The sequence below is a fragment of the Paroedura picta genome, chromosome 5 (assembly GCF_049243985.1).
Source record: "Paroedura picta isolate Pp20150507F chromosome 5, Ppicta_v3.0, whole genome shotgun sequence".
In the NCBI taxonomy this organism is placed as follows: domain Eukaryota; kingdom Metazoa; phylum Chordata; class Lepidosauria; order Squamata; family Gekkonidae; genus Paroedura; species Paroedura picta.
This window is the reverse complement of record NC_135373.1, coordinates 14,201,940-14,225,533: the sequence shown is the minus strand read 5'-3', so window position 1 is coordinate 14,225,533 and position 23,594 is coordinate 14,201,940. Positions and strand designations below refer to the sequence as shown.

General features: G+C 49.9%; 1 protein-coding gene across 1 annotated transcript; it reads right to left on the bottom strand.

The window, feature by feature from the left end:
• Positions 1 to 392: 392 nt before the first annotated feature.
• On the bottom strand, positions 393 to 23,311 carry NOP53 (NOP53 ribosome biogenesis factor). The gene is made up of 13 exons (XM_077336559.1): positions 23,052 to 23,311; positions 21,482 to 21,546; positions 20,380 to 20,464; positions 19,312 to 19,520; positions 11,282 to 11,352; positions 11,077 to 11,172; positions 10,509 to 10,613; positions 7,860 to 8,060; positions 5,284 to 5,459; positions 5,058 to 5,124; positions 2,640 to 2,716; positions 1,704 to 1,760; positions 393 to 477 (listed from the first exon to the last, which is right to left on the bottom strand). The coding sequence occupies exons 1-13, from the start codon at positions 23,261 to 23,263 to the stop codon at positions 471 to 473; spliced, it is 1,428 nt and encodes a 475-aa protein (XP_077192674.1). The 5' UTR covers positions 23,264 to 23,311; the 3' UTR covers positions 393 to 470.
• Positions 23,312 to 23,594: the final 283 nt, after the last annotated feature.

Below are 23,594 nucleotides of genomic sequence, written 5' to 3'. Positions count from 1 at the left end.
CCCTCTTCAACTGGAGTTACCGAAACGGAACATAGTATTCCAAATGAGGCTGAACCGGAGCAGAGTAAAGCGGTACCATCACCTCCTGTGATCTGGACATGATACTCCATTTGATACAGAATCCCAGAATCCCATTTGCCTTTTTAGCCACCGAGTCACACTGGTGACTCATGTTCAACGTGTGGTCTACTAAGACTCCTAGATCCTTTTCACCCATACTACTGCCAAGAGAAGTCTCCCCCATCCTATATTGGTGTAAATGGTTTTTCCCATGTGAATGAAGAACGCAGAATAGCACAATGATCCTTTCTGCCCATGAATGGGGGCAGGAGGGGTTATGCTACAGACAGGACTGTAGGGATGGGAAGAAAAAAGTCAAGACTGTCTCAGACTTATAGGTTTGTTTTGTTTTTTAATGAAACAGAAAAGGTCTAGAGGTGTTCTTGGGATGTTGTGGCACAATCCATGCTCTATAACCTGCAAGATGGGGGGAGGGGGAGAGGTAAGAGAGCAAGAGAAAACACTGGTCAATGTGAGTGAGCAAATCTAGATCCAACAGGACTCGAATGGCCACAGGGAGGCCATCTGGGTCACAGCTGGACACCACTCCTTTGGGGGGGGGGAGTGGAAGCTGCCCAGTTGGGCCAGCAAGAGAGAGTCGGCTAGGCCAGGCTGGAAGGCCAGCAGCTGCCAGGAGCCTGATTTCTAATTTACTTCTCAAGGAAGTTCCAGGGCAGTGGTTAGTTGCCCTAAAAATTAAAAGCAGGAAGTGGTTTTCCTTCTCTTCACCCTACTCGGGTTTTATTGGACTGGCTCCGCTGCATTACTGAGGGATCCCCCAAACGACCTGATTGCCCCTCCTTGCGAGCAGTTGTTCCACCATGCTGGAGGCAGGCGCAGAGGGGGACTGGTGCGTCTGATCTCAGGAGGATCCTGACCCAAACATCAGGTAGATTAGGCACTGGTTGTAAAAGGCAGGGGGAGCGGGGCTTTTGCCCTCGGGGCCTCTGCAGACCAGTTAAAACTATCACTTTGGCAGTCACTGCCACCACAGCATGCGGATCTTCACTGTGTGACCTGATGGGAAGCTGCAGCAACCATTCTGTAGCAGCCATCTTGTAGCTATGGTCATCACGCCGAGTTAGAATTCCAAGGTGCCTGGGACCCCTGTTGTAAAATGATGGTGCTACTTAAGAGGAGGGGAAATACCACTTCTAAATGTTTTCTGTATTAGAAATTCTACTCCCCTGCAGGGGCTAGGCTACAATCTGCTCCTGCTGTGCTAGTTTCTTCTACAGACAAGGATCCATTTTCTAAAACAACCTGGGGAGTGTTAACAAGTAGACCCCCACCCAACTACCACCTGCTGTTCAAAGGCAGCTGCCTTTGCCCCAGCGTGAATCTAGGCTTCTGACACCATCTGTCTGCATACGCATTTCAGAGACCAGACTTGAGTGTATGTTTCAGAGCACGATGGGAAAAGTGAGCTGCAATTTCCTGTATCATGTGGGGGAAGGGGGGCTGGAGTAGATGACCCCTGGAGATACCCTTCTAGCTGTATGTTTTATGCCTAGTCCTTAGCACTGGGGCCAACAATGTCAAGAGAAGCCCTTTATCCAGGGGTAGGGGAAGTGATGACAGATAGCTCCAGGATCCTCCCACTTGTTTTGTCAAGCCAGGGTGAACCAAGAGCCCCTACTTACGTGATTGCCCGGAAAGCCCGTTTCTCGACATATTTCACCCGATATTTCCTCTTGAACCTGGTCAAGAAGAGACAGCTTGAGGAGCTCAGCTGGTGGATGCATATCCCCCTCCCCGAGAGAATGACCTCAAAAATGCCACCTGCAACTGGGCATGGCTAGCATTTGGCAAGACTCCTCCCCACTCCCAGGCCCACACACAGTCTCCGTGGTGGAGATGGCAAGGGTCTCTCTCTACACGCAGCATTGCATCTTAAAGGGTCTGGCAGGTGAAAGACCCCGTTTTAGACCAAAGGCATCGGCATGTTTGGAGCGGTGGGATTATTTTGCACGTTCTCCATGATGTGCTCGTCTCATTCATGTGTGCAGGTCACGAAGGAAGAGCACATGTGTGTGAATTAGGACCAAGGCCAGATAAATGGAGCATTTGCAGGTGTTTTTTTTTTGCTGCCCTGATTCTCAAGAGGCCAGCAAATGAACATGCCATCATTTGCACTGATTTTTCTTCCCCTCGAGAAACACAGACTTCAGAGATGTACTAGACTATGTGTTGTTAGAAAATCATTAAAGGGTCTCCCGCAATCCTACATTTCTTACTCAAGGAGGCTGCCTGCTGCTTCTCAGTAAATCACCAGGCCAGTCCTGTGTCTCCCCCACCCCTCACCAGCCTCTGCAGAAAGGTAGGCAATTTTGCTGGGTTTCGCATCTGTACCGATTGCGCCTTCCGCTACAGAGGTGCAGCAAAAACTACCTGCCCTCACGTGGGCTGTCCATTGTGCATTGATATCCATTGACAAAGCTCTGGGCTTGATGGGTGACACACACAGCAGGCAGACTCCTTGCACCATGCTGCAGCACATGACTCCCGGTTTCAACTGAGATTGTGTGGGAGGATTCTTACAGCTGCCTTTGGGCATTTGGGGGACCCACTTCACTTACTTTGCACGCTCCCTGGGTTCTATGAGATTGCGTTTCTGTAGACTCTTGAAACGATCTTTCAGGATACTTCCCTCAGGCTGGGAAGGAAAGAGAAAATTAATTATACAAGGAGCATGACAGACACGAGAGCTCAGCTGAGTTTGGAGTCGTGGATTCAGTCATGCCCTGGAATACCTCTGCAGGAGTTACAGAAAAGCAGGTGAAGGAGACACTGACAACAGCCAGTGTGCTGCAACCTTGGACCAGTCAAGCACACTCCGCCTCACAGGGTTGTTATTATTAGGATTACAATGGAGGAGAGGAAAACAAGCAAGCCACTTAAGAGACCCCACTGGGAAGAAGAGGGAAGTAAAAATAAAATAAGTATGCCCAAATCCACTTTTAGAAGAGATGGTTTTTATGACCCACTTCACAGTTCAAAGGTGTCTCAAAGGGGCATACAATCACTTTCCCTTCTTCTCCCCACGGGAGACCCCCTGAGGTCGGTGAGGCTAAGAGCTCTGACAGAACTACTCAGAACAGCTTTATCAGTGCTGTGGCGAACCCAAGGTCGCCTAACTGACTGCATGTGGAGGAGGAGCGGGAAATCAAACCCAGATTGTCAGTTTAGAAACTGCCATTCTAACTACTACAGCAGGGATAGTCAAACTGCGGCCCTCCAGATATCCATGGACTACAATTTGTTGGCAGGGGTTCATGGGAATTGTAGTCCATGGACATCTGGAGGGCCGCAGTTTGACTACCCCTGTACTACACCATGCTGGCTGCTATAATTACGCCCCCCCCCCCCGAAAAAACCCTACACATAGATACTTTAATTGTAGCAAATGTTCAAAAGGACTGCAATACTTTTAACAAACACCAACCAAACCCTGACAACACCACAGTGGATGAGCTTTCAAGTCCTCCAGAACTCTGAAGGTTAATTAAAAAGGGAGTGGGGAGAGGGAAAATGGTCTACCAGGCCTTAAAACACCCCCTCCCAAATCAAATACAACCAGAGCTGGAGAGCTCAAAAGTTAGCCCACCATGGTGTGTTAGTTTAGCTAGTTTGTACAGATAAGAGGCAGCTTTTGTTTTTACATTTCATCACATTTTTTAATTCTCTACAATGTCCTAGCAGACAACCAGGGGGGGAGGGGGAGATGAGAGCACCCATCTCATCCTCCCGCCTGGTTAGCACTCGCAGAGGTGACAGGTGCTGACAGCACAACTCACACAACATCAGCTCCGTACACTCATTAGGCACCTGCCGGGGGCCGGGGAGGGGGAGAGGAGGGAGAAGCAGCTGGGAAGGCCCAGCTTTGGAGCTTGCTTAGCCACGAAGCCCGCAGGCAGCCTCTGACCCTTAGGCCAACGCAGCAGCTTTGGAGGCTCTGCGGGATTTGTTGTCAAGCGACCTTCAGGCACCAAAGATAGTTCTGGTCCCAACCAGCTTCTGGGGAGGGGGGGGGGAGGTGGATTCGTGTTCCTCCACCCCCATGCCCTTCCATCCCTGCAGCTACAGGAAGAGAGAACTTGACATTGGTCAGCACCAACATGATAACAATATGAATGCGAGAACAGCCCTGCTGGGTCAGACCATGTAGTCAAACATTCCATCTCACACCATGGCCAACTAGTTCCTCTGGACTGCCAACAGCAGGGCAGAGAGGCCAAAGCCTTCCCCTCATGTTTCTTCCTGCCTCTGGGTTTTAGAGGTTGACTACCTCTGAATGTGGAGGTTCCCCACAGACACGCAAGGCAGAAGGAATTCGTGGGACTGTAAGAAGTTTGTGACAAAAACCAGTGAAGATGCAATGCTGAGGACTTCTATTTTCCTATCTGCCCTAATGTTCCCCCAGAAATTCCTAGAGTCCTTCGACAGAAGGAGGAGGGACCTATTAGACTGGCGGGGGGGGAGGGGGGTCCTGGCCAGGTGCCTCAGCTCCCCAGGCCTTGCCTGCTCAGCGGGCCCAGGGAGTCCCTGGGTGACCTCCACATTTCCGGTCTAAATGGCTGGAAATACTCTGAGCGCAAGGATGGGTCTCATCATGGGCCACCACAGAGGGTTTGAGAGCTACCAGTGCCTCGGGGCATCCTTTGCTCACTGGACTCTTCTTCTCCGGCTGGTGCACCCACACAGAGGCCTCTCCTCCAAGACACCACTGCTCCTCTTCTCCCACGTTCCATGTAAACCGCCCTGAGCCTTCGGGAAAGTGGTATATAAATGCAAAAATAAAAATAAAATAAAAAGAGAGAACCCTTTGCAGCCTTTCAAAGTGGCCTGAGGTCTGAGCCTTGTGGTTCTCCCCAGGGAAGATGGGCAACAGCCTTTCAGAAAGGGGACTAGAGGCCAGAGGTAAGCCGGGGTAAGGACGCAGTGCAGCCAGCTCATGGATAATGCTAGCCCAAATTCTGGTGGAGGGCACGTCTCACCTTCAGCGTCCTCAAAGACTCTGCCAGTTCAGTGCTCAGCTGCAAATCCAAATCTGGGTCTTCGTACCTACAGTGAAGCAGAGGCAGGGAAAGGCATGCTCAGGAATACAGTGTGTGCATACCTGATTTCCTCCTGCTTTCCCCACATAACCCCCAGGTATACCCTAGCTAGGTTCCACCTCCACCCCCAGGACCTGCCCCATCCCCCATCCCCCCAGGCTCTTACTTGAACCTGCCCAACCGTCTGGGCTTGTTGGCTTCAGCCTTCCGCTGGGCCTCCCGTGCTCGCTTTCGCCGCAGCAGCTCTGCCTCCCAGCGCTTCACTTGCAGCCGGATTGAGTGCAGACGGAAGACCTCCTGGCGCCGGAGCCGTTCTGCCTTCTCCTTCAGCTCCCGGGCTTTCTAGAGGAGAGGTAAAGTGAGACTGCAGCCTGACAGAGTATGGCTTCTTTCCATCTCCCAACTCACAGTTCTTCCCCTCCCTGGTGCCCTTTGCCGGTCTGGGCAAGCCCCTTCCCTTCTCCCACCAGGAGCCGGCTGGCTCTGTCCTCAGTGAGGTGGCCTAGGAGTCGGCCTCCCCCTGCCTCTGCATGGCTCAGGCAGGGAGCAGATGGCCGGTACTCAGCTGTGGCCAGATGGCTGCATGTTCACGAGCTGCATCAGTGTGGGGGGGAATCATTGGGCTTGCTTTGGCTGGCGGCCCAGGAGGCTGCGCCTCCTTCTCAAGGGCAGCTCAGAGAGCAGTGCCAGGGCAGAGGCGCCTACGCAAAGTGAGTGTGAGCCATGGGTTCATGGGCACGAATTTGCAAAAGGCAGGCCGATGCACTTGCCAGGGGAGTGTGTACATCCCTTTACAAGGTCGATTTCATCTTCCCCTGCAATGCTTGTACAATGGAATTAAAAATGCACTACAAAGAGGGAACCCCAAACAACATTCCATTGTAGAAATTATGCTAGTTTGGCAAATCTGTATGCTCTCCTGCTTTGCGTAATTAATCCTGGTCATGATAGGAGCTGTGCAGAGCACTGAAAACTCCACCATCAGCTGATCACTGGAAATCTTACTGAACTGACACTCTGACTGCTGAGATTTTAACAGGAATCACCAGTGTGAAAACACATGTAGCTGCATTACAACAAATCAGATCCTCCATCCACCAAGGACTGTATCACCTGCTCAGATGGGCGAAAGCCCTGCAGACTCTCTGGCAAAGGCTTTTCAAGTCACTTGCTGCCTGGTCCTTTTAAATTGGAGATACCAGAGATTGAAACTCGGATCTCCCTGTAAAGTGGAGTCTCTCTCTTTTTATTTATTTATTTGTTTGTTTATTTATTTTATTTATTATATTTCTGTACCGCCCTCCCCGGAGGCTCAGGGCGGTTTACATTAAACTTATAAACAATACATGGAACAACACATGGTTTTGCTGAACCAACAGCAGGTTTGTGTGAAGCCTAGAAACCAGCTCTTATTTCAAAAGAGAAACCCCAAGCAGTTCAATTTTGTGCTCAGCACATGCTCCAAGCCATACAACTGAATAGTCTTTAAAATGTCTGAATGTTAACAGCCTTAATGAGGTCTTGCAAAAAGAAGGCCCTTGTTGCTTCCTTGATGGAGCCCATTTATCTCACGTTCGGGCCCTCTTATCCTGCTGCCTTCCCCTTTTCCTAACATGACTGTGTTGGTCTGAAGCAACAGAATGACATTTGGAGAAATATTGTTTTATTTATTTATATATTTGTGCCATATTGTTTTAATTGTGTTTTGTAAAAGCCTTTGGCTACATACAATAAATGTTATCATATCATATCGACATTTGAGTCCAACAACACCTTTAATACCGACAGTTTTATTCAAGGTCTAAGCCAGACTTTCTTAACCAGAATTTCGTGAAACCCTGGTGTTCGTTGATGGCCCTAGATAGGCTTCCTGAATGGCTGGGAGTTAATTTTTTCTATATTTTTAAAATTTGTTAAACATTTATCAGGTGATATAATCATATATGGTCTTGTTGATCCATTTCCCCACCTCCTGAAATGGCCAATGGTGGGCAGGGAGGGACCGGGGGGGGGGGGTGCAACTCTGCTTCCCAACCATATTCTGGAAGATCGTGCCACTTCTGCGGTTTCTTGAAGCCTGAAGAATGTTTCAGGGTCTTCTCAGTGGTAAAAAACTTGTGAAAGGCTGGTCTACGCTTTCATGTATATGTAGTAACTGAATAAGTGTGTATGGACATGAAAACTTATACACAGAAATGATTTTTGTTGTAAAGATGCCACTGGACTAAAACATTTTTCTGTATGCCCCAGTGACTCTTTGTTTTCTAATAATCGGATCGAAGCACGATAGCTCCCATTTAGCCATTTTAACTTCTAGGAAGACCTCAGACTTCATTTCATCTGAAACACATCAATTTATCTCTTGGTGATCTGTGGGATCAGTCAAATGCTCCTGACACTGCATTTTTAGTGGGTTTGTATCAGCTGACAACCCTGGAAATAGCAACCAGGGGCAGATGGAATGTTCTGGAAGCCCACTGGGAGACTGTTTCAGGAAAAACCTCTTGCAATAGTAAATGCTTCTGAGACAACTGATTTGGGGAGCTTTGTTTTTCTCCAGTGAGTCTGCCCTGGGATGAACAGACTAAAAAGTTTGTTGATGGTATCTAAAGTTGTCCTGTTTCAGATGCAGGTTTTCTCTACTGTGCTGGCCATTTCCCACCATGTCTCCTACATTGTTATAGTAAAGAGGTGCGGAACCTGCCAGCAAATCTCTCCTTTGAGAGTGCAGGGCGAACTCACCTGGCGCTTGGCCTCCTTCTCCTTCTTCCGTTGCCTCTCCGTCTTCTTCTCTCCCGGGGCCGTAAGGGGCAAAGGGGGAGCCAGACTGGGGACTGCCATCAGCTCAGCCTCCTCTGGCTTCAATGTCCCCCTGGGCTCTTCCTCGTCACCGGAGTTGTCTTCCTCCAGAAGCCCCTCACACTGTTCCTGGAAGATTGTCTCCTGGAAACACACAAAGGAGCAAAGGATGGGAGTGGGAAAAAAGCAGGCTCTCGTGCACACATGCCTGCACGTTCCCAGGAAACCCCATGGGCACATTTTTTGTTTTGATTTCTTTCACACTATGTATTGTCCATCTTTGTCACTTGTATTCAAAGCAAGTCAAGACAAGCAACCAGACAGGACAGTCAATGAACAGCACAACAGAAGAACTGGCTTTTTTGTACCCCGCTTTATACTACCCAAAGGAGCCTCAAAGTGGGGAATCGCCTTCCCTTCCTCTCCCCACAACTGACACTAGAGTTGGGCGCTTCAGCGTCTGAAGCAGCCATTCCTGCCCAAAGCAGCCAGTGCCGCAGCACGGGGGGGGGGGGGGAGGCACTGGCACACCAATCAGCGTACATGCAGAGGTTGTGTGCTGGCTGCCGCGCCAGCACCCACGCCTCCCCTCCCTCCTTGCACCACTGGTTGCTTCGTGCGGGACCAGCTGCCTTGGACACCGAAGCACCGAACCCTAACTGACACCCTGTGAGGCAGGTGGGGCTGAGAGTGCTCCCAGACAACTGGTACTGGGTCACCCAGCTGGCTGTATGTGGAGGAGTGGGGAGTCAAACCCAATTCTCCCAATTCATGTGCTGCTCTTAACCATGACACCATGCTGACTTGGTGTTAGGGGTTGCAGAACTGACTAGAACGAAGTACTGACATGATGCATTAAGCCAGGCTTTCTCAACCTGGTTTTGTGAAACTCTGGGGTTTCTTGGCAGCCCTGGAAGGGTTTCCTGAATGTTAATTATTTTTAAATGCATATTTTAAATGCATTTTTGGGGTGATATGACCATATATGGCAGCATTTCTCAACCTTTTTACTGTTGCGAAACCCCTGAAGTGTGAGACATCACTGCTGCCTGAGCCCCTGCTCCACTTGCTTTCCCGCCAGTTCCCCTGACTTCCCGCCGCTCGCTGGGGGGCGCTGCCAGCAGCAGCTGCACAGTGCCACGCCAAGGGGGAGCCCCAGCCATGCCGGCCGCCAGAGAGTACCAAAGGTGAGCCAGTGGCAGAGTGGCAGGGCAGCCCCTGACACAGCCGCCGGGGAGGAGGATGAGGAGGAGCCGCGGACCAGTACTGACTGATCCACAGACCGGTACTGGTCTCTGGACTGGGGGTTGGGGACCACTGCATTAGGGTACTAAACAACAGGGTACAAAAACCAGCTCTTATTCTTCAGCAGACACAAAAGGCAATTTTCCTGACATTACTCAACCTGTGAAATTTTGAATGCTGTCTGTGAGTCAGCATTAATTCACCTGGTCCACAGTGGGATGGAATGCCTCAGAATGTGTGTACAGTTGAGGTGGGGCTTCTTGCAACTAGCCTACTTTGGCCAGCTGGCGCTGCTCCACACCCTGCCCGCAGCACCAAATGGACCACTGGGGGAATGGGGGGGGGGAAAGCATTGGTGCACAAAGCAACCATCATAAGACTCTTTCAAGCTCCTCCTTCCAGAACTGGTTGTCATCTCCTTCCCTCCGCAGGATGAGGGGCTCCCCCTGCACACGGAAGGTGGCTCTTGGGTCTTGGCATCTCTGGGCAGGATTATTGACAGCTTCACATGGATTGGCACATCCCTTTAAACTGATACAGCGCTGAGCCACTCAGGCCTATTAGGAGGCTAAATATACCCTCTGTCAGACTAACCACCGAAAAGAGGGGTGTCGACGCAAGCAGCTAAACTGAATCACTTTACTATATGTATATATGAAGTTGCCTGATATTGAATGAGACCTTTGGGTCAATATTGTCTGCTCAGACTAGCAGTAGATCTCCAGGTTCTCTTTCACATCACCTCTTGCCTGATAAAAACCTGGAGATGCTGGGGATTGAACCAGGGACCTTCTGCACGTCAAGCAGAATCTCTTTCACTGAGCCCCTAGCCCATCTTCATGACCCCCAGGGTCTCAGGCAGAGGTCTTTCCCATCATCTCCTGCCTGGCCTTTTTAAACTGGCAATGCTGGGACTGAGCTGGGGACCACCAAGAAGAAGAGTTGGTTCTTATATGCTGCTTTTCTCTACTTGAAGGAGTCTCAAAGTGGCTTACATTCGCCTTTACTTTCCTCTCCCTACAACAGACACTGTGAGAGAACCTAGATATTACTGCTCGGTCAGAACAGTTTTATCAGTGCCGTGGCAAGCCCAAGGTCACCCAGCTGGCTGCATGTGGGGGAGTGCAGAATCAAACCCAGCACGCCAGATTAGAAGTCCACACTCCTAATCACTACACCAAGCTGGCTCTCTACACCAAGGCAGATGCTCCTCCACTAAGCCACAGTTCCCCCAACAAAAGAAGACATCACAAATCGCCTCTACTCCCGCAAATGCCTTTCAGCCGCCATCCTTCCCTTCCTGCTTGCAAATGCTGCATGTCCCTCTCCCTTGAGGAAAGCACTCACCTGTGTGGGGGCCTCATCTGCTGTGGGGAAGCGGAGCTGGCTGGCCAGTTTCTCTTCAGCCTTCTGTCTCTTCAGCTCTACTTCATGAGCCTGGAGGAGCAAAGCCTGCAATGGAGGAGGAGGACAAAACAGCATAAGGAAGCAGAGTCTTGGGTAGGGGCCTGTGATCCCATTTTTACCCATGCTTGTTTCCCTGATAGACTAGATGTAAGAGTCATAAGAATGTAAGTCATGCTGAATCAGCTCAATGGCCCCTCCACTCTGTGTCACACAGTGGCCAAATCCCACAGGCCGTCAAGAGATTCACCAGTGGAACTAGAACTCTAGAAGTCTGTGGGCACCAAAGCACCAAGAAGACAGGGTATCACTGCCCAAGACAGAATATTCCATCTATACATCCTCTCCACAGCTTCAAACCCACACAAATAGACCCACAGACAAAATGGAAGGCCTTTCACTGCTCCCTGCCAAGTATGTGGTCCCCCCCCCCCCCAGGAATGAAGTACAGCTGCCCTTCCCCTGGAAACCTGGAACCTCTTGCAGCCAAGCCATCTCTCCTCCAAAATACCTGGTGGGCTGGAAAGCTGGGATTGTAGGACCCTCCAGGAGCGATGATCTCCACAGCCGGCAGCTGCAATGGAGCCTTCAACAGCCTACCTGGGCGCTGTAGGATGGAACAAGGAAGGTTGAGTAGACTTCACAGCCCCCAGTCTGTCCTCCCCTAGTCCAGCCTTTAATTGATGCTACCTGAATACTGATCTCCCCTCATTTACCTTCACTGGCTGCTTTTTGGTGTGCTCCAAGAACCACGTGTCCTTTCCAGCCAGGACTTGATCCAGTGGATCTAGACAAACAAGAAAAATAGAACCCACCACAGTCAGTGCTAGGGGAGTGCAAACTCTTACCTAGCTCCAGTCAGATGAGATACACACTGAAAACAGAGTTGCTTACCGTTTCCGGTAACTGTTGTTCATTGACGTCTTGTGTGCAGGCACACATTGGGACTGCGCACGCGCAGGCCTGCCGCTCGGAACTTCCCTAGCTAAAAGTCTCCAAAGAGGGCGCTCCGCACCGCTACCACGCATGCGCCGGGTTTCCCACGTACCGATCACGAGGACACGGGGCGGAGCGCCCACCCTCCTCAGTTCTCTGCCGCCGCTCCTCGGAACGAATCCGATAAACTCTAAGACTCAGCGGGACAGGCGGGAGGGAATGTGTGCCTGCATACAAGACGTCAATGAACAACAGTTACCGGAACCGGTAAGCAACTCTGTTTTCATTTTCCGTCTTGTCGTGCAGTCCCACATTGGGATTTTCACGAGCTAAATACCTGTGGAGATGGGTGAGTCCTTCAAGAAAAAAGTGAATGCAAGACCGAAGTTCCAAACCGAGCCTCTGATCTTACCGACAGATCGATCGCATGGTGCTTGATGAAAGTGCTTTCATAAGACCACGTCGCTGCCCTGCAGATGTCACAAAGAGGAACCTGCCTGAGGAATGCAGCAGAAGACTGGAAGGGAAACCTCTTGTGAAAGATGAAACTGCGAGACTACCTTGGGTAGAAACTGCCAATCTGGATGGAGGACAACCCTGGAGGGGAAAACCTTCAGGAAGGGGGAATCTATCCTAAGCGAGGCTAGTTCACTGACTCTTCTCGCAGAGGTAACCCCGATTAAAAAAGCTACCTTCATGGATAGCAAAGCCAATGAAATGGAACCCATGGGTTCAAAGGAAGGACTCATTAAGGCCTGCAGGACCACCTCCAAAGACCATTGCGGGATTGGTGGTTGACGGGGAGGAAACAAATTAGTAAGACCCCGGAGGAAACGTTTAGATAATTTGTAGGCAAATAATGAAGTGCCTTGCACCTCGGCGTGGCAAGAAGCCAACGCCGCCAAGTGAGTCTTGACAGAAGTAACTGCCAGACCAGAGTTTGCTAATTCCCATAAGTACAACAGGACCTGTGGCAAGGGACAAGTAAATGGGTAAAGATGTCGTGACAAACACCAACGTTCAAACCTAGCCCACTTATTCCTATAACTACGCCTAGAAGAGCTTTTCTGGGGCTGCAACAACACCTCCTTCACGCTAGCCGGGAGGGGTTCGTTAATGGTGTAATCCTCCATGCGGTGAGGTGAAGTCTGGATAAATCTGGGCATGGCTGGGAACCGGAAGTCAGGAGGGCAGGGTCCGACGGGAGTCGGATCCAAATGCCGTTGGCCATGAAATTCAGCCTGGTAAACCATGGCTGACAGGGCCAAAAAGGGGCAATCAATATCGCATCCGTATTGTCCGCCAACATTTTCGCCAACACCCTCGGGATAAGAGGCAACGGGGGAAACGCGTAATGAAGAACCCCTGTCCATGTGATCTGGAACGCATCCCCCAGAGACTGCGGGTCTATCCCCCCTGGCGAGCAAAACTCGTGGGCCTTCACAGAATGTGCCCTGGCAAAGAGGTCGATTTGGGGGGGTTCCCCATAGGGAAAATAAACGTCTCAGGATCAGGTCATCTAGTGCCTAGTTGTATTCCTGAGAAAACACCCTGCTCAATTTGTCTGCCCTGGTATTCATGAAGCCCGCTATGTGTATAGCCCTCATGTCTGCCTGAATCTTGAAAAGAATCTGCCACACTCTCAGAGCCTCGGCACATAGAGCTAAAGACCCGGTGCCCCCTTGTTTGTTGATGTAGAATAGGGTCGCAGTATTGTCCGTTCAAAGAAGAACCCGCTTGCTCCGGCATAAATCTGAAAAAGCAGTCAAGGCCAAAACCACAGCTCGAATTTCCAGTAAGTTAATGTGTAACGTACATTCCCAAGGGGACCAACGACCCTGCGTTGACAGCTCGCCACAGTATGCCCCCCAACCCTCTAAAGACGCATCAGTAGTAAGAACTAAATCATGCGTCCATGGGCCAAAGGGTACACCCTTCAATAGGTTATTCTCCGAAGACCACCAGTGAAGGGATCGGACAACTGACCTTGGCACCAAAAAATGTTGGAACTGTGAGTGTCTTAATGGGTTAAAAGGTCTAACAAACCAGGATTGAAGACCCCTCATGTGCCATCTGGCATAGGGGACCACAGCTGTCACTGAGGCCATAAGGCCGAGAGCCTGTTGAAATCTGTATGCAGGCTGCCATCGGTTCCGTCTCAAGGAACCTAGAACCGAAGACAAGGGCCATATTCTATGGACTGGCAAGGAGGCGGTAGCAGTAGTCGAATCTAGAAATGCTCCTATGAACTCTACCTCCTGCGACGGAAGAAGGCGAGACTTTTCTCTGTTCACTGCCAGATCCTCGAAGCCCTGGATAATGGGAAGGGCAATGTTCGACGGGATGTTGGAATAGAGTCTGCTCAGGATCTTGTCCTTGGGCCTTGCATCCGACGTCGAAACGTCCAGTTCAAGGGCCTTAGCCATTCTTAGGAGCTGCTCTCCATATATTCTGTAGTCCTCAGTAGGCAAAGCTGAGGTAGGGTCTGCCAAGGCCTCATCGGGGGATGGATCTGACACGGATTCTGGGCTGGTGGGAATCGGAATGGACTGGAGCCCAAGTGAGCCCGACAGAACAGCCGAAATCATGGCCAAAGCACTATCAGGGAAATCCAAAGAAGGATCTTCCTCATGGGCGATAGGCCAGTCCCATTGGCCGATATATACTGGCGAATGCTCCACAGGGACCTGGGTCAACGGTCTCCACTGTGCCGGGGGAGCAGAAACTGATCGAGGCAATGCTACCGAGGATCCATCGTCCTGCACATCCAAGGAATAGGACTGCGTTAATGGCTCTCGCAATGGAGGTGTGGAGGATCGACGATTGGAACCCATGGATCCGTGCTTCGGAACCGAAGGCTTGTCCTTATGCTTGGACCTTTTCACCTTCTTGACAGGGGGGTCGGCCGAAGCGCCCCATTCCAACGACGGTAAAACCGGTGCCGAAGCTACGTTAGGAACCTCAGACGCCACTGGGGGTCTCTTAGGAGGTTTTGGGGAGCCTCTTGATGGTTCCCTGGCAGAACGGACGGACGAGGGCCTTGATCCAAGAACGGATGGGGCCTTCGATAGTGCCCTGGATGGAGTCGGCTCAGACTGGGTTCGTACAGGAGGGGCTACCGAAAGGGCCTTCTCCCAAAGCGCCGCCTTAAGCCTCGCGGCTCTGTCAGAGCGGGCCTTTGGTGTAAACTTTTTACAAATTGCACACGAAGGTACGGAGTGGCCCTCACCCAGGCAAATAAGGCAGCGGTCATGCTCGTCCGTCACCAGCATCTTCACAGCACACTGGCTGCATTTCTTAAAAATAACCTTAGAAGCCATTCTGAAGAAAATCGACTGACGCAGTAAGAAAAAATGAGGAGACTAGCAAAGGACGTCCACTAATCGCGGCGGCGAAAAGAGAACTGAGGAGGGTGGGTGCTCCGCCCCGTGTCCTCGTGATCGGTGCGCAGGAAACCCGGTGCATGCGTGGTAGCGGTGCGGAGCGCCCTCTTTGGAGACTTTTAGCTAGGGAAGTTCCAAGCGACAGGCCTGCACGTGCGCAGTCCCAATGTGGGACTGCACGACAAGACAGAAAACGAACCACTGCTTATGAGTATCAAAAGAGTCCTGCTGATCAGATCAGTGGTCCATCTCATCCAGCCTCCTGTCTCACAATGGCCAACCAGTTCCCCTGGCAGGCCAGCAACAGGGCGGGGAAGCAGAGGCCTTCATACGAACCTAAGAAGGATCCTGCTGGATCATACCAATGACTCATCTAGTTCAGCATCCTGTCTCACACAACAGCCAAACAGTTCCCCTGGATGTTGCCTCCTGGCTCCAGAATTCAAATTGGCTGCCTCCAAATGTAGAGGCTCCCACCCTGGCTAGTGGAAACTGACAGACCTCTCTTCCATGAATTTGTTTCGTACTCATTTAAAGCTGCCAATGCCTGTAGCCATCGCTACATCCTCTGTCAGCAAATTCCACATTTTAGCCACTCCTTGTGAAAAGCAGCATTTCCTGCCTGAGTACTTGGGGAGAGAAGGGGGGGCTGGTGGAAGGGAACAGACTGCCAATTAGAAAGAGGACTGAGTATCTGCATACAAGATCATCCCATCACACCCTGGGTGTTAATCTGGAAGCACTGTTTCCTCTTCCACCTCTCCCCAACACATTGGCCTAGGATTAGAATCCTCAACTGACCCAGAAGCATGTCCTGGAAAGGTAAGAGGTGGAGAGAACTCACCTCATGCCTACTTTGACTGAGAGTACAGTTAATCCTTCTTAAGCAACTATGGAGAGCCCATGGGACCCAGTCTAAATTTTGGGATTACCAAGATATTTTGGTAGTGAGAGGAAACTGCAGAGAGAACGGGCAAGATTTGGCTCACTTTCCAGGGCTGCAGCATCCCTGCCAGAAGCCCTGACTGGCAGAGGCACCTTTAGTTCATGTGGCTGCAGTTCCTGCAGGGGAATGGAGTGCGTGGGCAAGTGGTGATGTCCCTCCCATCCACAGGAACCAAACAACGGCCTCAAGGGAGGTCACTCTGAACTGTAGCTGAGAGTCAGAGGCATCCGGGAAGGCCAGAGCAATTGTGAGTGGAAAGGGAAAAGAAAGCAGGCGGGGAGTGAACAGGAAGCTTCAAAGGGCTTCCTCTTTTCTTCTAGGATACACGCCAAATCAGCATCGTCTGATCTGACCTTGATGCAAACATTACCCATCCCTCTCCGTTTTCGGAAGTGTCTGGCAAGCTCTGCAGGCAGGCATGGATAATGGGGCAGATCTGGGAGGGATTCATCTGGAGGCACAAAACCAACAAGCCCACTGTGGGTAAGAGCGGTGGTCCACAACCACTGGGCCGATATGGCCCTGGCACTGGGCCACGGCTCCCTGCCTCCGCAGGGCCATGGCGTGCATGCGCGTTTGTGCCATGCGCAGCTGCAAACGCGCATGCCACAAACATGCATGTGCGACCCAGCCGCACATGCGCATATGCGTGGCCGGGCGATCGCCCCCACCGCCGCCGGTCTGCAGCCTGAAAAAGGTTGCGGACCACTGGGTAAGAGGACCTTAGTGAGGGAGCTGTTCCAACATCCCAAGAGAGACTTCAGTCCCTTATGGAATGCCAGAGATGGCCCCACAGCTCCCCACAATCCTGAGGCAGTTGGAAAGAGAAGCTAGGACACAGCCGCTCTCAGGTATCCCTTCCTGCTGCCACTGGAAGACTGCGCATGTTTGCATGGAGCTGTGTCCTAGTTTCTCTTTCCAGCTGCCTCAGGATTGTGGGGAGCTGTGGGGCCATCTCTGGCAGCCAACATTTAGGCCTTTTTAGCAGCCTGTTTTGCTCCCCTGCCAGTGAAACGCACTGCCCTGCTTAACTGCTAGGTTTAAATGGCCCAAACTCTGAACTCAACCAGATAAAAGGTCTGGGAATTTTTTTTTTTGGAGGGGGGGCTACTCTGAACCTGAGTTCGGGGGTGGGGGGGTGGGACTTGCTACATCCACGGCAAATTTGAGGTCATGCTCTGGTTTATGCCTTTCCCTGTTCATAAGCATCTCCCAGGAGACTGTGATTGGATCTAGTGCTGCCCTCATCTGGCCAAAAGCTGTTATGGTACCTGAAAAAGTTCTGCCAGCAGGTTTTTTTTTTCACAGTAAAGGGGAGAGGTGAAAAAGGATGGCACTTTAATGTGCCACATTGTCTGTGTTTTTTTTGGGGGGGGGTGCAGAGGGGCCAGTGGAGCTACAAGAGATCTAAAGGCTTCCGCAAAGAACAGCCTTCTACAGATTGCTCCAGATCGGCCCATTCACACGGTTACTTAACAGTGCTTCATCACAATATTTAAGTGTGAGGATGTGCTGCTGTTGGCCAACATAACTCGTACTACGGTCTTCCCCATTAGTATGTGTGAATGCAATGAAGAAAGCAGAAAGGAAGAAAGTTGATGTCTTTGAAATATGGTGTTGGAGGAATGTTTCACAGATCCTGCGGACCACCAAAAATATACATAAGAGATCGAATCAAACCTCAATTCTCCCTAGAAACTAAAATGCCTCAAGTGAGGCTAGATGGATTCAGGTGGGTAGGTTTATTGGTCTGAAGCAGCAGGACAAAGTGTGAGTCCGATGGCACCTTTTGAAGAAGTGTGCATGCACTCTGGTTTTAATCTTTAATACAACTCTGTTGGTCTTAAAGGAACCCCTGGACTCAAAATTCGTTAAATTGAGGCTATTGTACTTTAATGATATTACAAGAAGAGTCACTGGGAAAGACAATAACGCTAGGAAAAGTGTAAAGCAGCAGGAAAAATCCAAATACCCAAGGCTAAAAGAAATAGTCAGAGACAGGGGGTTTCCTATAGAATACCCAAGGGTCAGACACGACTGAACGGATAACATCTTCATCATCTTTGTTGTGGTGAGCGCTTTATATATTGTATAAGATAAGATTATACTATGAATACATTTTTGTAAAATTGTTACTTATAAGCCTTTTGTTACTAAAAATATTGCAATTCTTTTTTTGCTCAGACTACAACTGAAGAAAGCTGTTCAGCAGAAATGATCATTTTTGTAAAATTAAGAAAAAAGACAGCAAGTAAGCTTGTTCATTGCATCTTAAAACTGTCCAGTTTTAGACACAGTTCTTCTTTATTGTGTTGGTAATTTTCCACAGTGTCTCCCATACTGTTGTTGTAGCATTTGATTCCCCATAGTCACCATGGCTAGCAGCCACTGATAAGATTTATCCCCCACGAAGTTATCTATCTACAATCATTAAAAGGACATCATAGTTGGCACTGGATATGCAGGCATCTTTCCTGGGATGTAGCTGAAGGAACCTGACAGCCATTCAAAAAAGGCTATGAGAACAGATTCCACCTTTGAATACTTGAGGTCCCTCTGCAGCAAAAACTGTTTCAAAACTAAAACTAAATATGGCAATAGAGGATAAAAATCTGTGATGAGATGAGCTTTCCCCCCATTCCTTATGATAAAGCGAATGTTGATTTTTATTCTGGTAAAGGATTCAGTTAGTTTAGTAATAGGGACAGTTGCTTTGTCTAAAACCTTTACTGACCTCCTTTTTAATAAAGAGTCCAGTAGCACCTTTAAGACCAACAAAGATTTATTCAGAATGCGAGTGCAAGCACTCTTTGTCAGACTATGATCTTCTTACATGACAGTGCTTGCACTCGAAAGCTCACGCCCTGAATAAATCTTTGTTGGTCTTAAAGGTGCTACTGGACTCTGATTTTATTGTGCTACTTCAGACCAACACAGCTACCCATTTGAATCTCTTATTTTTAATGCCACTAAAGGTATCTGACTCTCTCGTGCCTTTCCATCAGCTATACTGTGCTTTCAGAGAACCTCTTCCAGGTTCCAGAGAAGCAAATTCTCCCATTTTCCAAACACATCAATATCACTAGACGGTCAATATAAACCAGTCTTAAAACTTCCAAATATCTGCACTGCTGCATTGGGTCAAGAGTTCCTTTATAATGTTTTCTATCTTGTTAACCACCTCCATCTGCATCCTTTCTTCTTTGGATCAGAGAGACATGTACTTGTAGAAGCAGATAATCTCTTCCTGAAGATCCACTCTTTGTAATAGGTCTTCTTTGTGAATTTATCTAGCCTCCTTGTAAAGTTGTCTATTCCTGTGGCCACCACAACATACAGTGACAGCAAACTGCACACTGTCATGACTCTGTGTGTAAAGGAATATCTCCTTAGTGCCCAAGGCCCCAGATACCCATCTAAATCTTCCAGATGGGTTTCCTTTACACAGTAAAGAACTGTAACACCAAACCCTTTCTCTTACTTGAGTCTGACCACATATCGTAGAATGCCCTGGAGGGACCAGTGGTGCTGCTGGCTTCCACAGAAGTAGCTTTTTCCACTCCCGCCTTTCGCAATCTTCCCTGGAGGAGCCGCTCTTTCCGAGGCAGCACCCCCTTCTCAGCCAGTTTCTCCCACAGGCGCTGTTTCCGTTTCAGCTTCTTGGCATTGGGGACTTGGTGGGCGAGGATGCTGAGGAGAAAGGAAAGTGCAGGGTGACAGAGACCCAAGGAATCCATCGTCCCTCTCAACCTCTTCCTTTCAGAGCAGAAGTTGTTTTTTATGCTCCACTCTTCACTACCCAAAAGTCTCAAAGCAACTTACGATCACCTTCCCACAACAGACATCCCACAAGGGAGGTGAGGCTGAGAGAGCCCTGATAATTAAGAAGTTGTTTCTTATATGCTGCTTTTCTCTACCCGAAGGAGTCTCAAAGCAGCTTACGATTGCCTTGCCTTCCTCTTCCCACAACACACACCCTGCAAGGGAGGTGAGGCTGAGAGAGCCCTGTTCTCCAGATTAGTGTCTGCTACTCTTTAACAACAGATTAGTGTCTGCTACTCTTTAATAACAAAGGGATCTTATAATCAATAGGTGATTTCTGGAAGAAAGAAGCCTCGGGGAAGGAAGGCTGCATGCCGAACACCTTCGTACTTCAAGGAAGATTTCACAGAGCTCTATGAAGTACTTCTAAAGCAGAGGTGTCCAAACTGGTTCTTCAGAAGTCCATGGACTACAATTCCCATGAGCCCCTGAAAACATAATGAATAATACTAGCAGGGGCCCATGGTAATTGTACTCCATGGACAACTGGAGAGCCACAGTTTGGCCACCAAAGGACCTAGAAAGCAGGTTTCATGTGCAGGGGGACTGAAGAAACTTGCTCTCAAACAATTATGTGAACAGAAGAGAAATGATTCACTGACTATTAGCAAACCAACAACTGGAGAAAAGCATGGTAGCGCTACTGTGTAGGATAAAAATTATTGCCCCCCCTTGCACAGTTTGGAGCAAGCAATGGGGAACCCTGGAAGAGGATGGAGCCACTCACTCTTTGGGGGCAGGCACCTTGGAATCGATCTGAAGGATCAAGTCAACCTTCAAAGGCTTCTCTTTGGCCTGGTTCCGTTTGCAGTCTGGGAGAAATGTAGGACAGACAACGGAAATTAGCCCTTGACCCAACTCCCAGGTGCTGCAATCTAACCCTAGGTCCTTTGCCACAGGAATCAGAAATTTCAGCACCTGCCCTCTCCCCTAAATTGCTAGGCAGCAACTAGCCCCATGACAGAAGAACAACAAAGTCCCAAACAGGACTGTTGTGAAATTATGACCAATGTCATAATTATGACCAATGTCTGCGTGTTCCCCTTCAGCCTTCAAATGGCACCTTTGTATGACCAGAAAGATCCTCAAGGGACACATCAGTGGTGCCTTACTCTGCACCACACCACTGGTCTCTCAGCGCCACAATTCTCTCAGTTGGGTAATGGCTCTCCAGGGTCACAGTCAGGTATGTCTCCCATCACCTGCTAACTGATGTTTTTAAACTGGAGATGCCCAGGATTGAATCTGGGACCTTCTGTGTGCTACGCAGAGGCTCTCCTGCTAAGAACTACTCCTCTCCAAACATGAACACATGTAAAACTGCATTAAACTGATTCAGACCCTTGGTTCATCAAGATCAAGATTGTCCCCTCAGACTGATAGCAGCTCTCCAGAGGTCTTTCATATCATTTACAAGAGCGGTATAAACATGTAATTAATAAATAAAGAATCCTCTTAACTGGATTGAAACTGGGACCTTCTGCTGGCTAAGCAGAGGTTCTACCACTGAGCTCCAGCCCCACGTTGTGGTTCTCCAGTGTCTCAGGCTCAGATCTTTCCCATCCCCTCTTGCCTGGTCCTTTTCATTGGAGATGCCAGGGGCTTTTGGCATGCCATGCAGAGGCTCTGACACTGAGCCCCAGTTCCCCCCTTATGATGCTTTCCAGTACCAGAACAGAGCACACAGGCACCTGACACATGCAGAGCCTGGGTCATCCACTGCCACCATCAACTGGTCCACCTCCTTTAGATTCAACCTCCCTTCTCTTTGACCCTCCTCTCTTACCCATGGTGACCCATGTGCACATGGTTTTACAGTAAGTCCTCACCTTTCTCTTCATTACCAGTATCTACAAAGAACAAACTTTCATCAGGCTTCTCAGACACTGGGCCACTGCAAAGAAGAAAAACAATTAGAAGAATCATTCAACACACACTTTAGCTTTCTAAACCAACAATTGTTCTTGGTGCTCCATAGCAATGCCCTACTGACCACTAAGGAAGGCCCATTAGGCTGAAACGTGTCAAGTCCTGTTTGTTGAGTTTGTGGTTGGATTTATATGCCATCAACCTGCAGATATCAATATGTATTGATTAATATACACTGAGGTCTGTTTAGTCTGATGATTTCTATCTAGACTGGCTGAATTCCATGTCTCTGTTTTTAATTTGTATGTTGAATGCACTGTAAATAGAATCTGAGACATTTATATGCTGCAAGCAAGAAAACTTCTCTCTCTCCCTATGACAAGCCACCTTACACCGTAAGCGCTTACACATTTCAGTCCGTGTTACCAAGCCCAGCAATGGTTCTCAAGAGGAGGCTGACTTGCTATCCAAAAGCATAAAATGGGCATACCAGGGACTGAATCCCCAAACCTTCTACTAAATATCAAATCCTCCCCCCTCCCAAAGAGATCTCCACCAAACCATCAATCACTGTTGGTGCGTAACCAGCACCTGGGGACCCCTCTGGACACGAGAAGGCAGCCTCAGTGGCTGTGGGGATTTGAGACTGTTGCTGCCGGGGGTATTTTAAGGGGGAGTTTTTATCATAGAATCATAGAGCTGGAAGGGGCCGTACAGGCCATCTAGTCCAACCCCCTGCTCAACGCAGGATCAGCCCAAAGCATGTGGGGGTTTTATCTGGGGGTTTATCTGTAACCCGCCGCGAGACAGTTTGCCAGGAGTGGTTGGATATAAATTGAAAAAATAATATGTTTATCTTTCCCTTCCTCCAAGACTCAGATCTTCCTTCCCTGTTTTCTTCTCATAATAACACACCTGACAGGTTAATATAGGCTGAGGGAGTCACCCAACGTGCCTTAAGGCAGGGTGATTTGATCCTATACCTTTCAAATCCTAGGCAAAAGTTCAGCCATGAAGCTGCATGACCTCAAGATCAGTCTTGTCTGTTCAAACTGGCAGCCACTCTCCAGGATCTCAGGCAGTCTTTGCCATCACCCCTGCCCGATTCTTTTAACTGGGGATGCTGGGAATTGAGCAGATGCTCTATCACTGAGCCACAGTCCCCAACCCCCATTAAACTACCTTCTCCTGAATTGGACCCTTGGTCCATCTAGGGCAATACTGTCAACTCAAGGACTGGCAGCAGCTCTCTAGTGTCTCAGGCATTGGCCTACTCAGACTGTCAGCTGCTCTCCAAGGTCTCAAATATTATCTACTCAGACTGGCAGCAGGTGTCCAGGGTCCCAGGCATGGCCTACTCAAACTGGCAGCTGGTCTCCAGAATTTCAGATTTCCCTATCACCTTCTACCTGGCCCTCGGAACCGGGGACCTTCTGCCTGCTAAGCAGCCGCTCTGCCACTGAGCCACGCCTCCTGCAGCCTATTTGCAGCCAGAGGGGTCTCAGCTTCCCGCCCGCCCCTACCACTGACCCCAACTGGCGCATCTCGGCCGCCTTCTCGTCCAGCCATTCCCCGAGCTCCCGGCCCAGCTTGGCCTCCGGGCCCCGCCAGCGCTTCCAGCCCTTCTTGCGGTTCCGGGCGCCCTTCCCGCCCGCCCGCCGAGAGGTGGGCCGGGCCGGATCGCGGGAGTCGGGCCCGAAGCCCAGGAAGCCCGAAGTCGCTTCTTCAGCCGCCGCCGCCATCTTCCAACACGCGGGCGGCAGAAAAGAAGCACCGCCTCCTCCATGCGCCTCGAACCGGAAGACGGGGAGGGGCAAGTGGGGCGTGGTGGGCATAAAGAGGCGGGCTAGAGCGTCATAAGGAGTGCGCTTCCGGTAGGGCACTGATGCTTTTTACGGGGGGGGGGCACTAGACTCGTGGTCTCAGGGAGTATAGAGGGCGTAGACTAGGGCGGCACGGAATGCGAATCCCCCGTGGAGCCGTCGCCATCTCTATGGCAGAGCTGTCCTGTGCTTTTAGGGTTGCCAACTCTGGGTGGGGAAGTACCTGGAGACTTTGGGGTGGGATTTGGGG

What these genes read in the sequence shown, in the direction of transcription:
- NOP53 (XM_077336559.1), bottom strand. Translation starts at nt 23,263, where the DNA reads ATGGCGGCGGCGGCTGAAGAAGCGACTTCGGGCTTCCTGGGCTTCGGG. An exon ending in AAGGTGCCTGCCCCCAAAGA is followed by an intron (nt 19,521 to 20,379) that starts GTGAGTGGCTCC and finishes CTTTCTCCTCAG; the next exon opens with CATCCTCGCCCACCAAGTCC. An exon ending in AGTCTTTGAGGACGCTGAAG is followed by an intron (nt 2,717 to 5,057) that starts GTGAGACGTGCC and finishes TTTCCTTCCCAG; the next exon opens with CCTGAGGGAAGTATCCTGAA.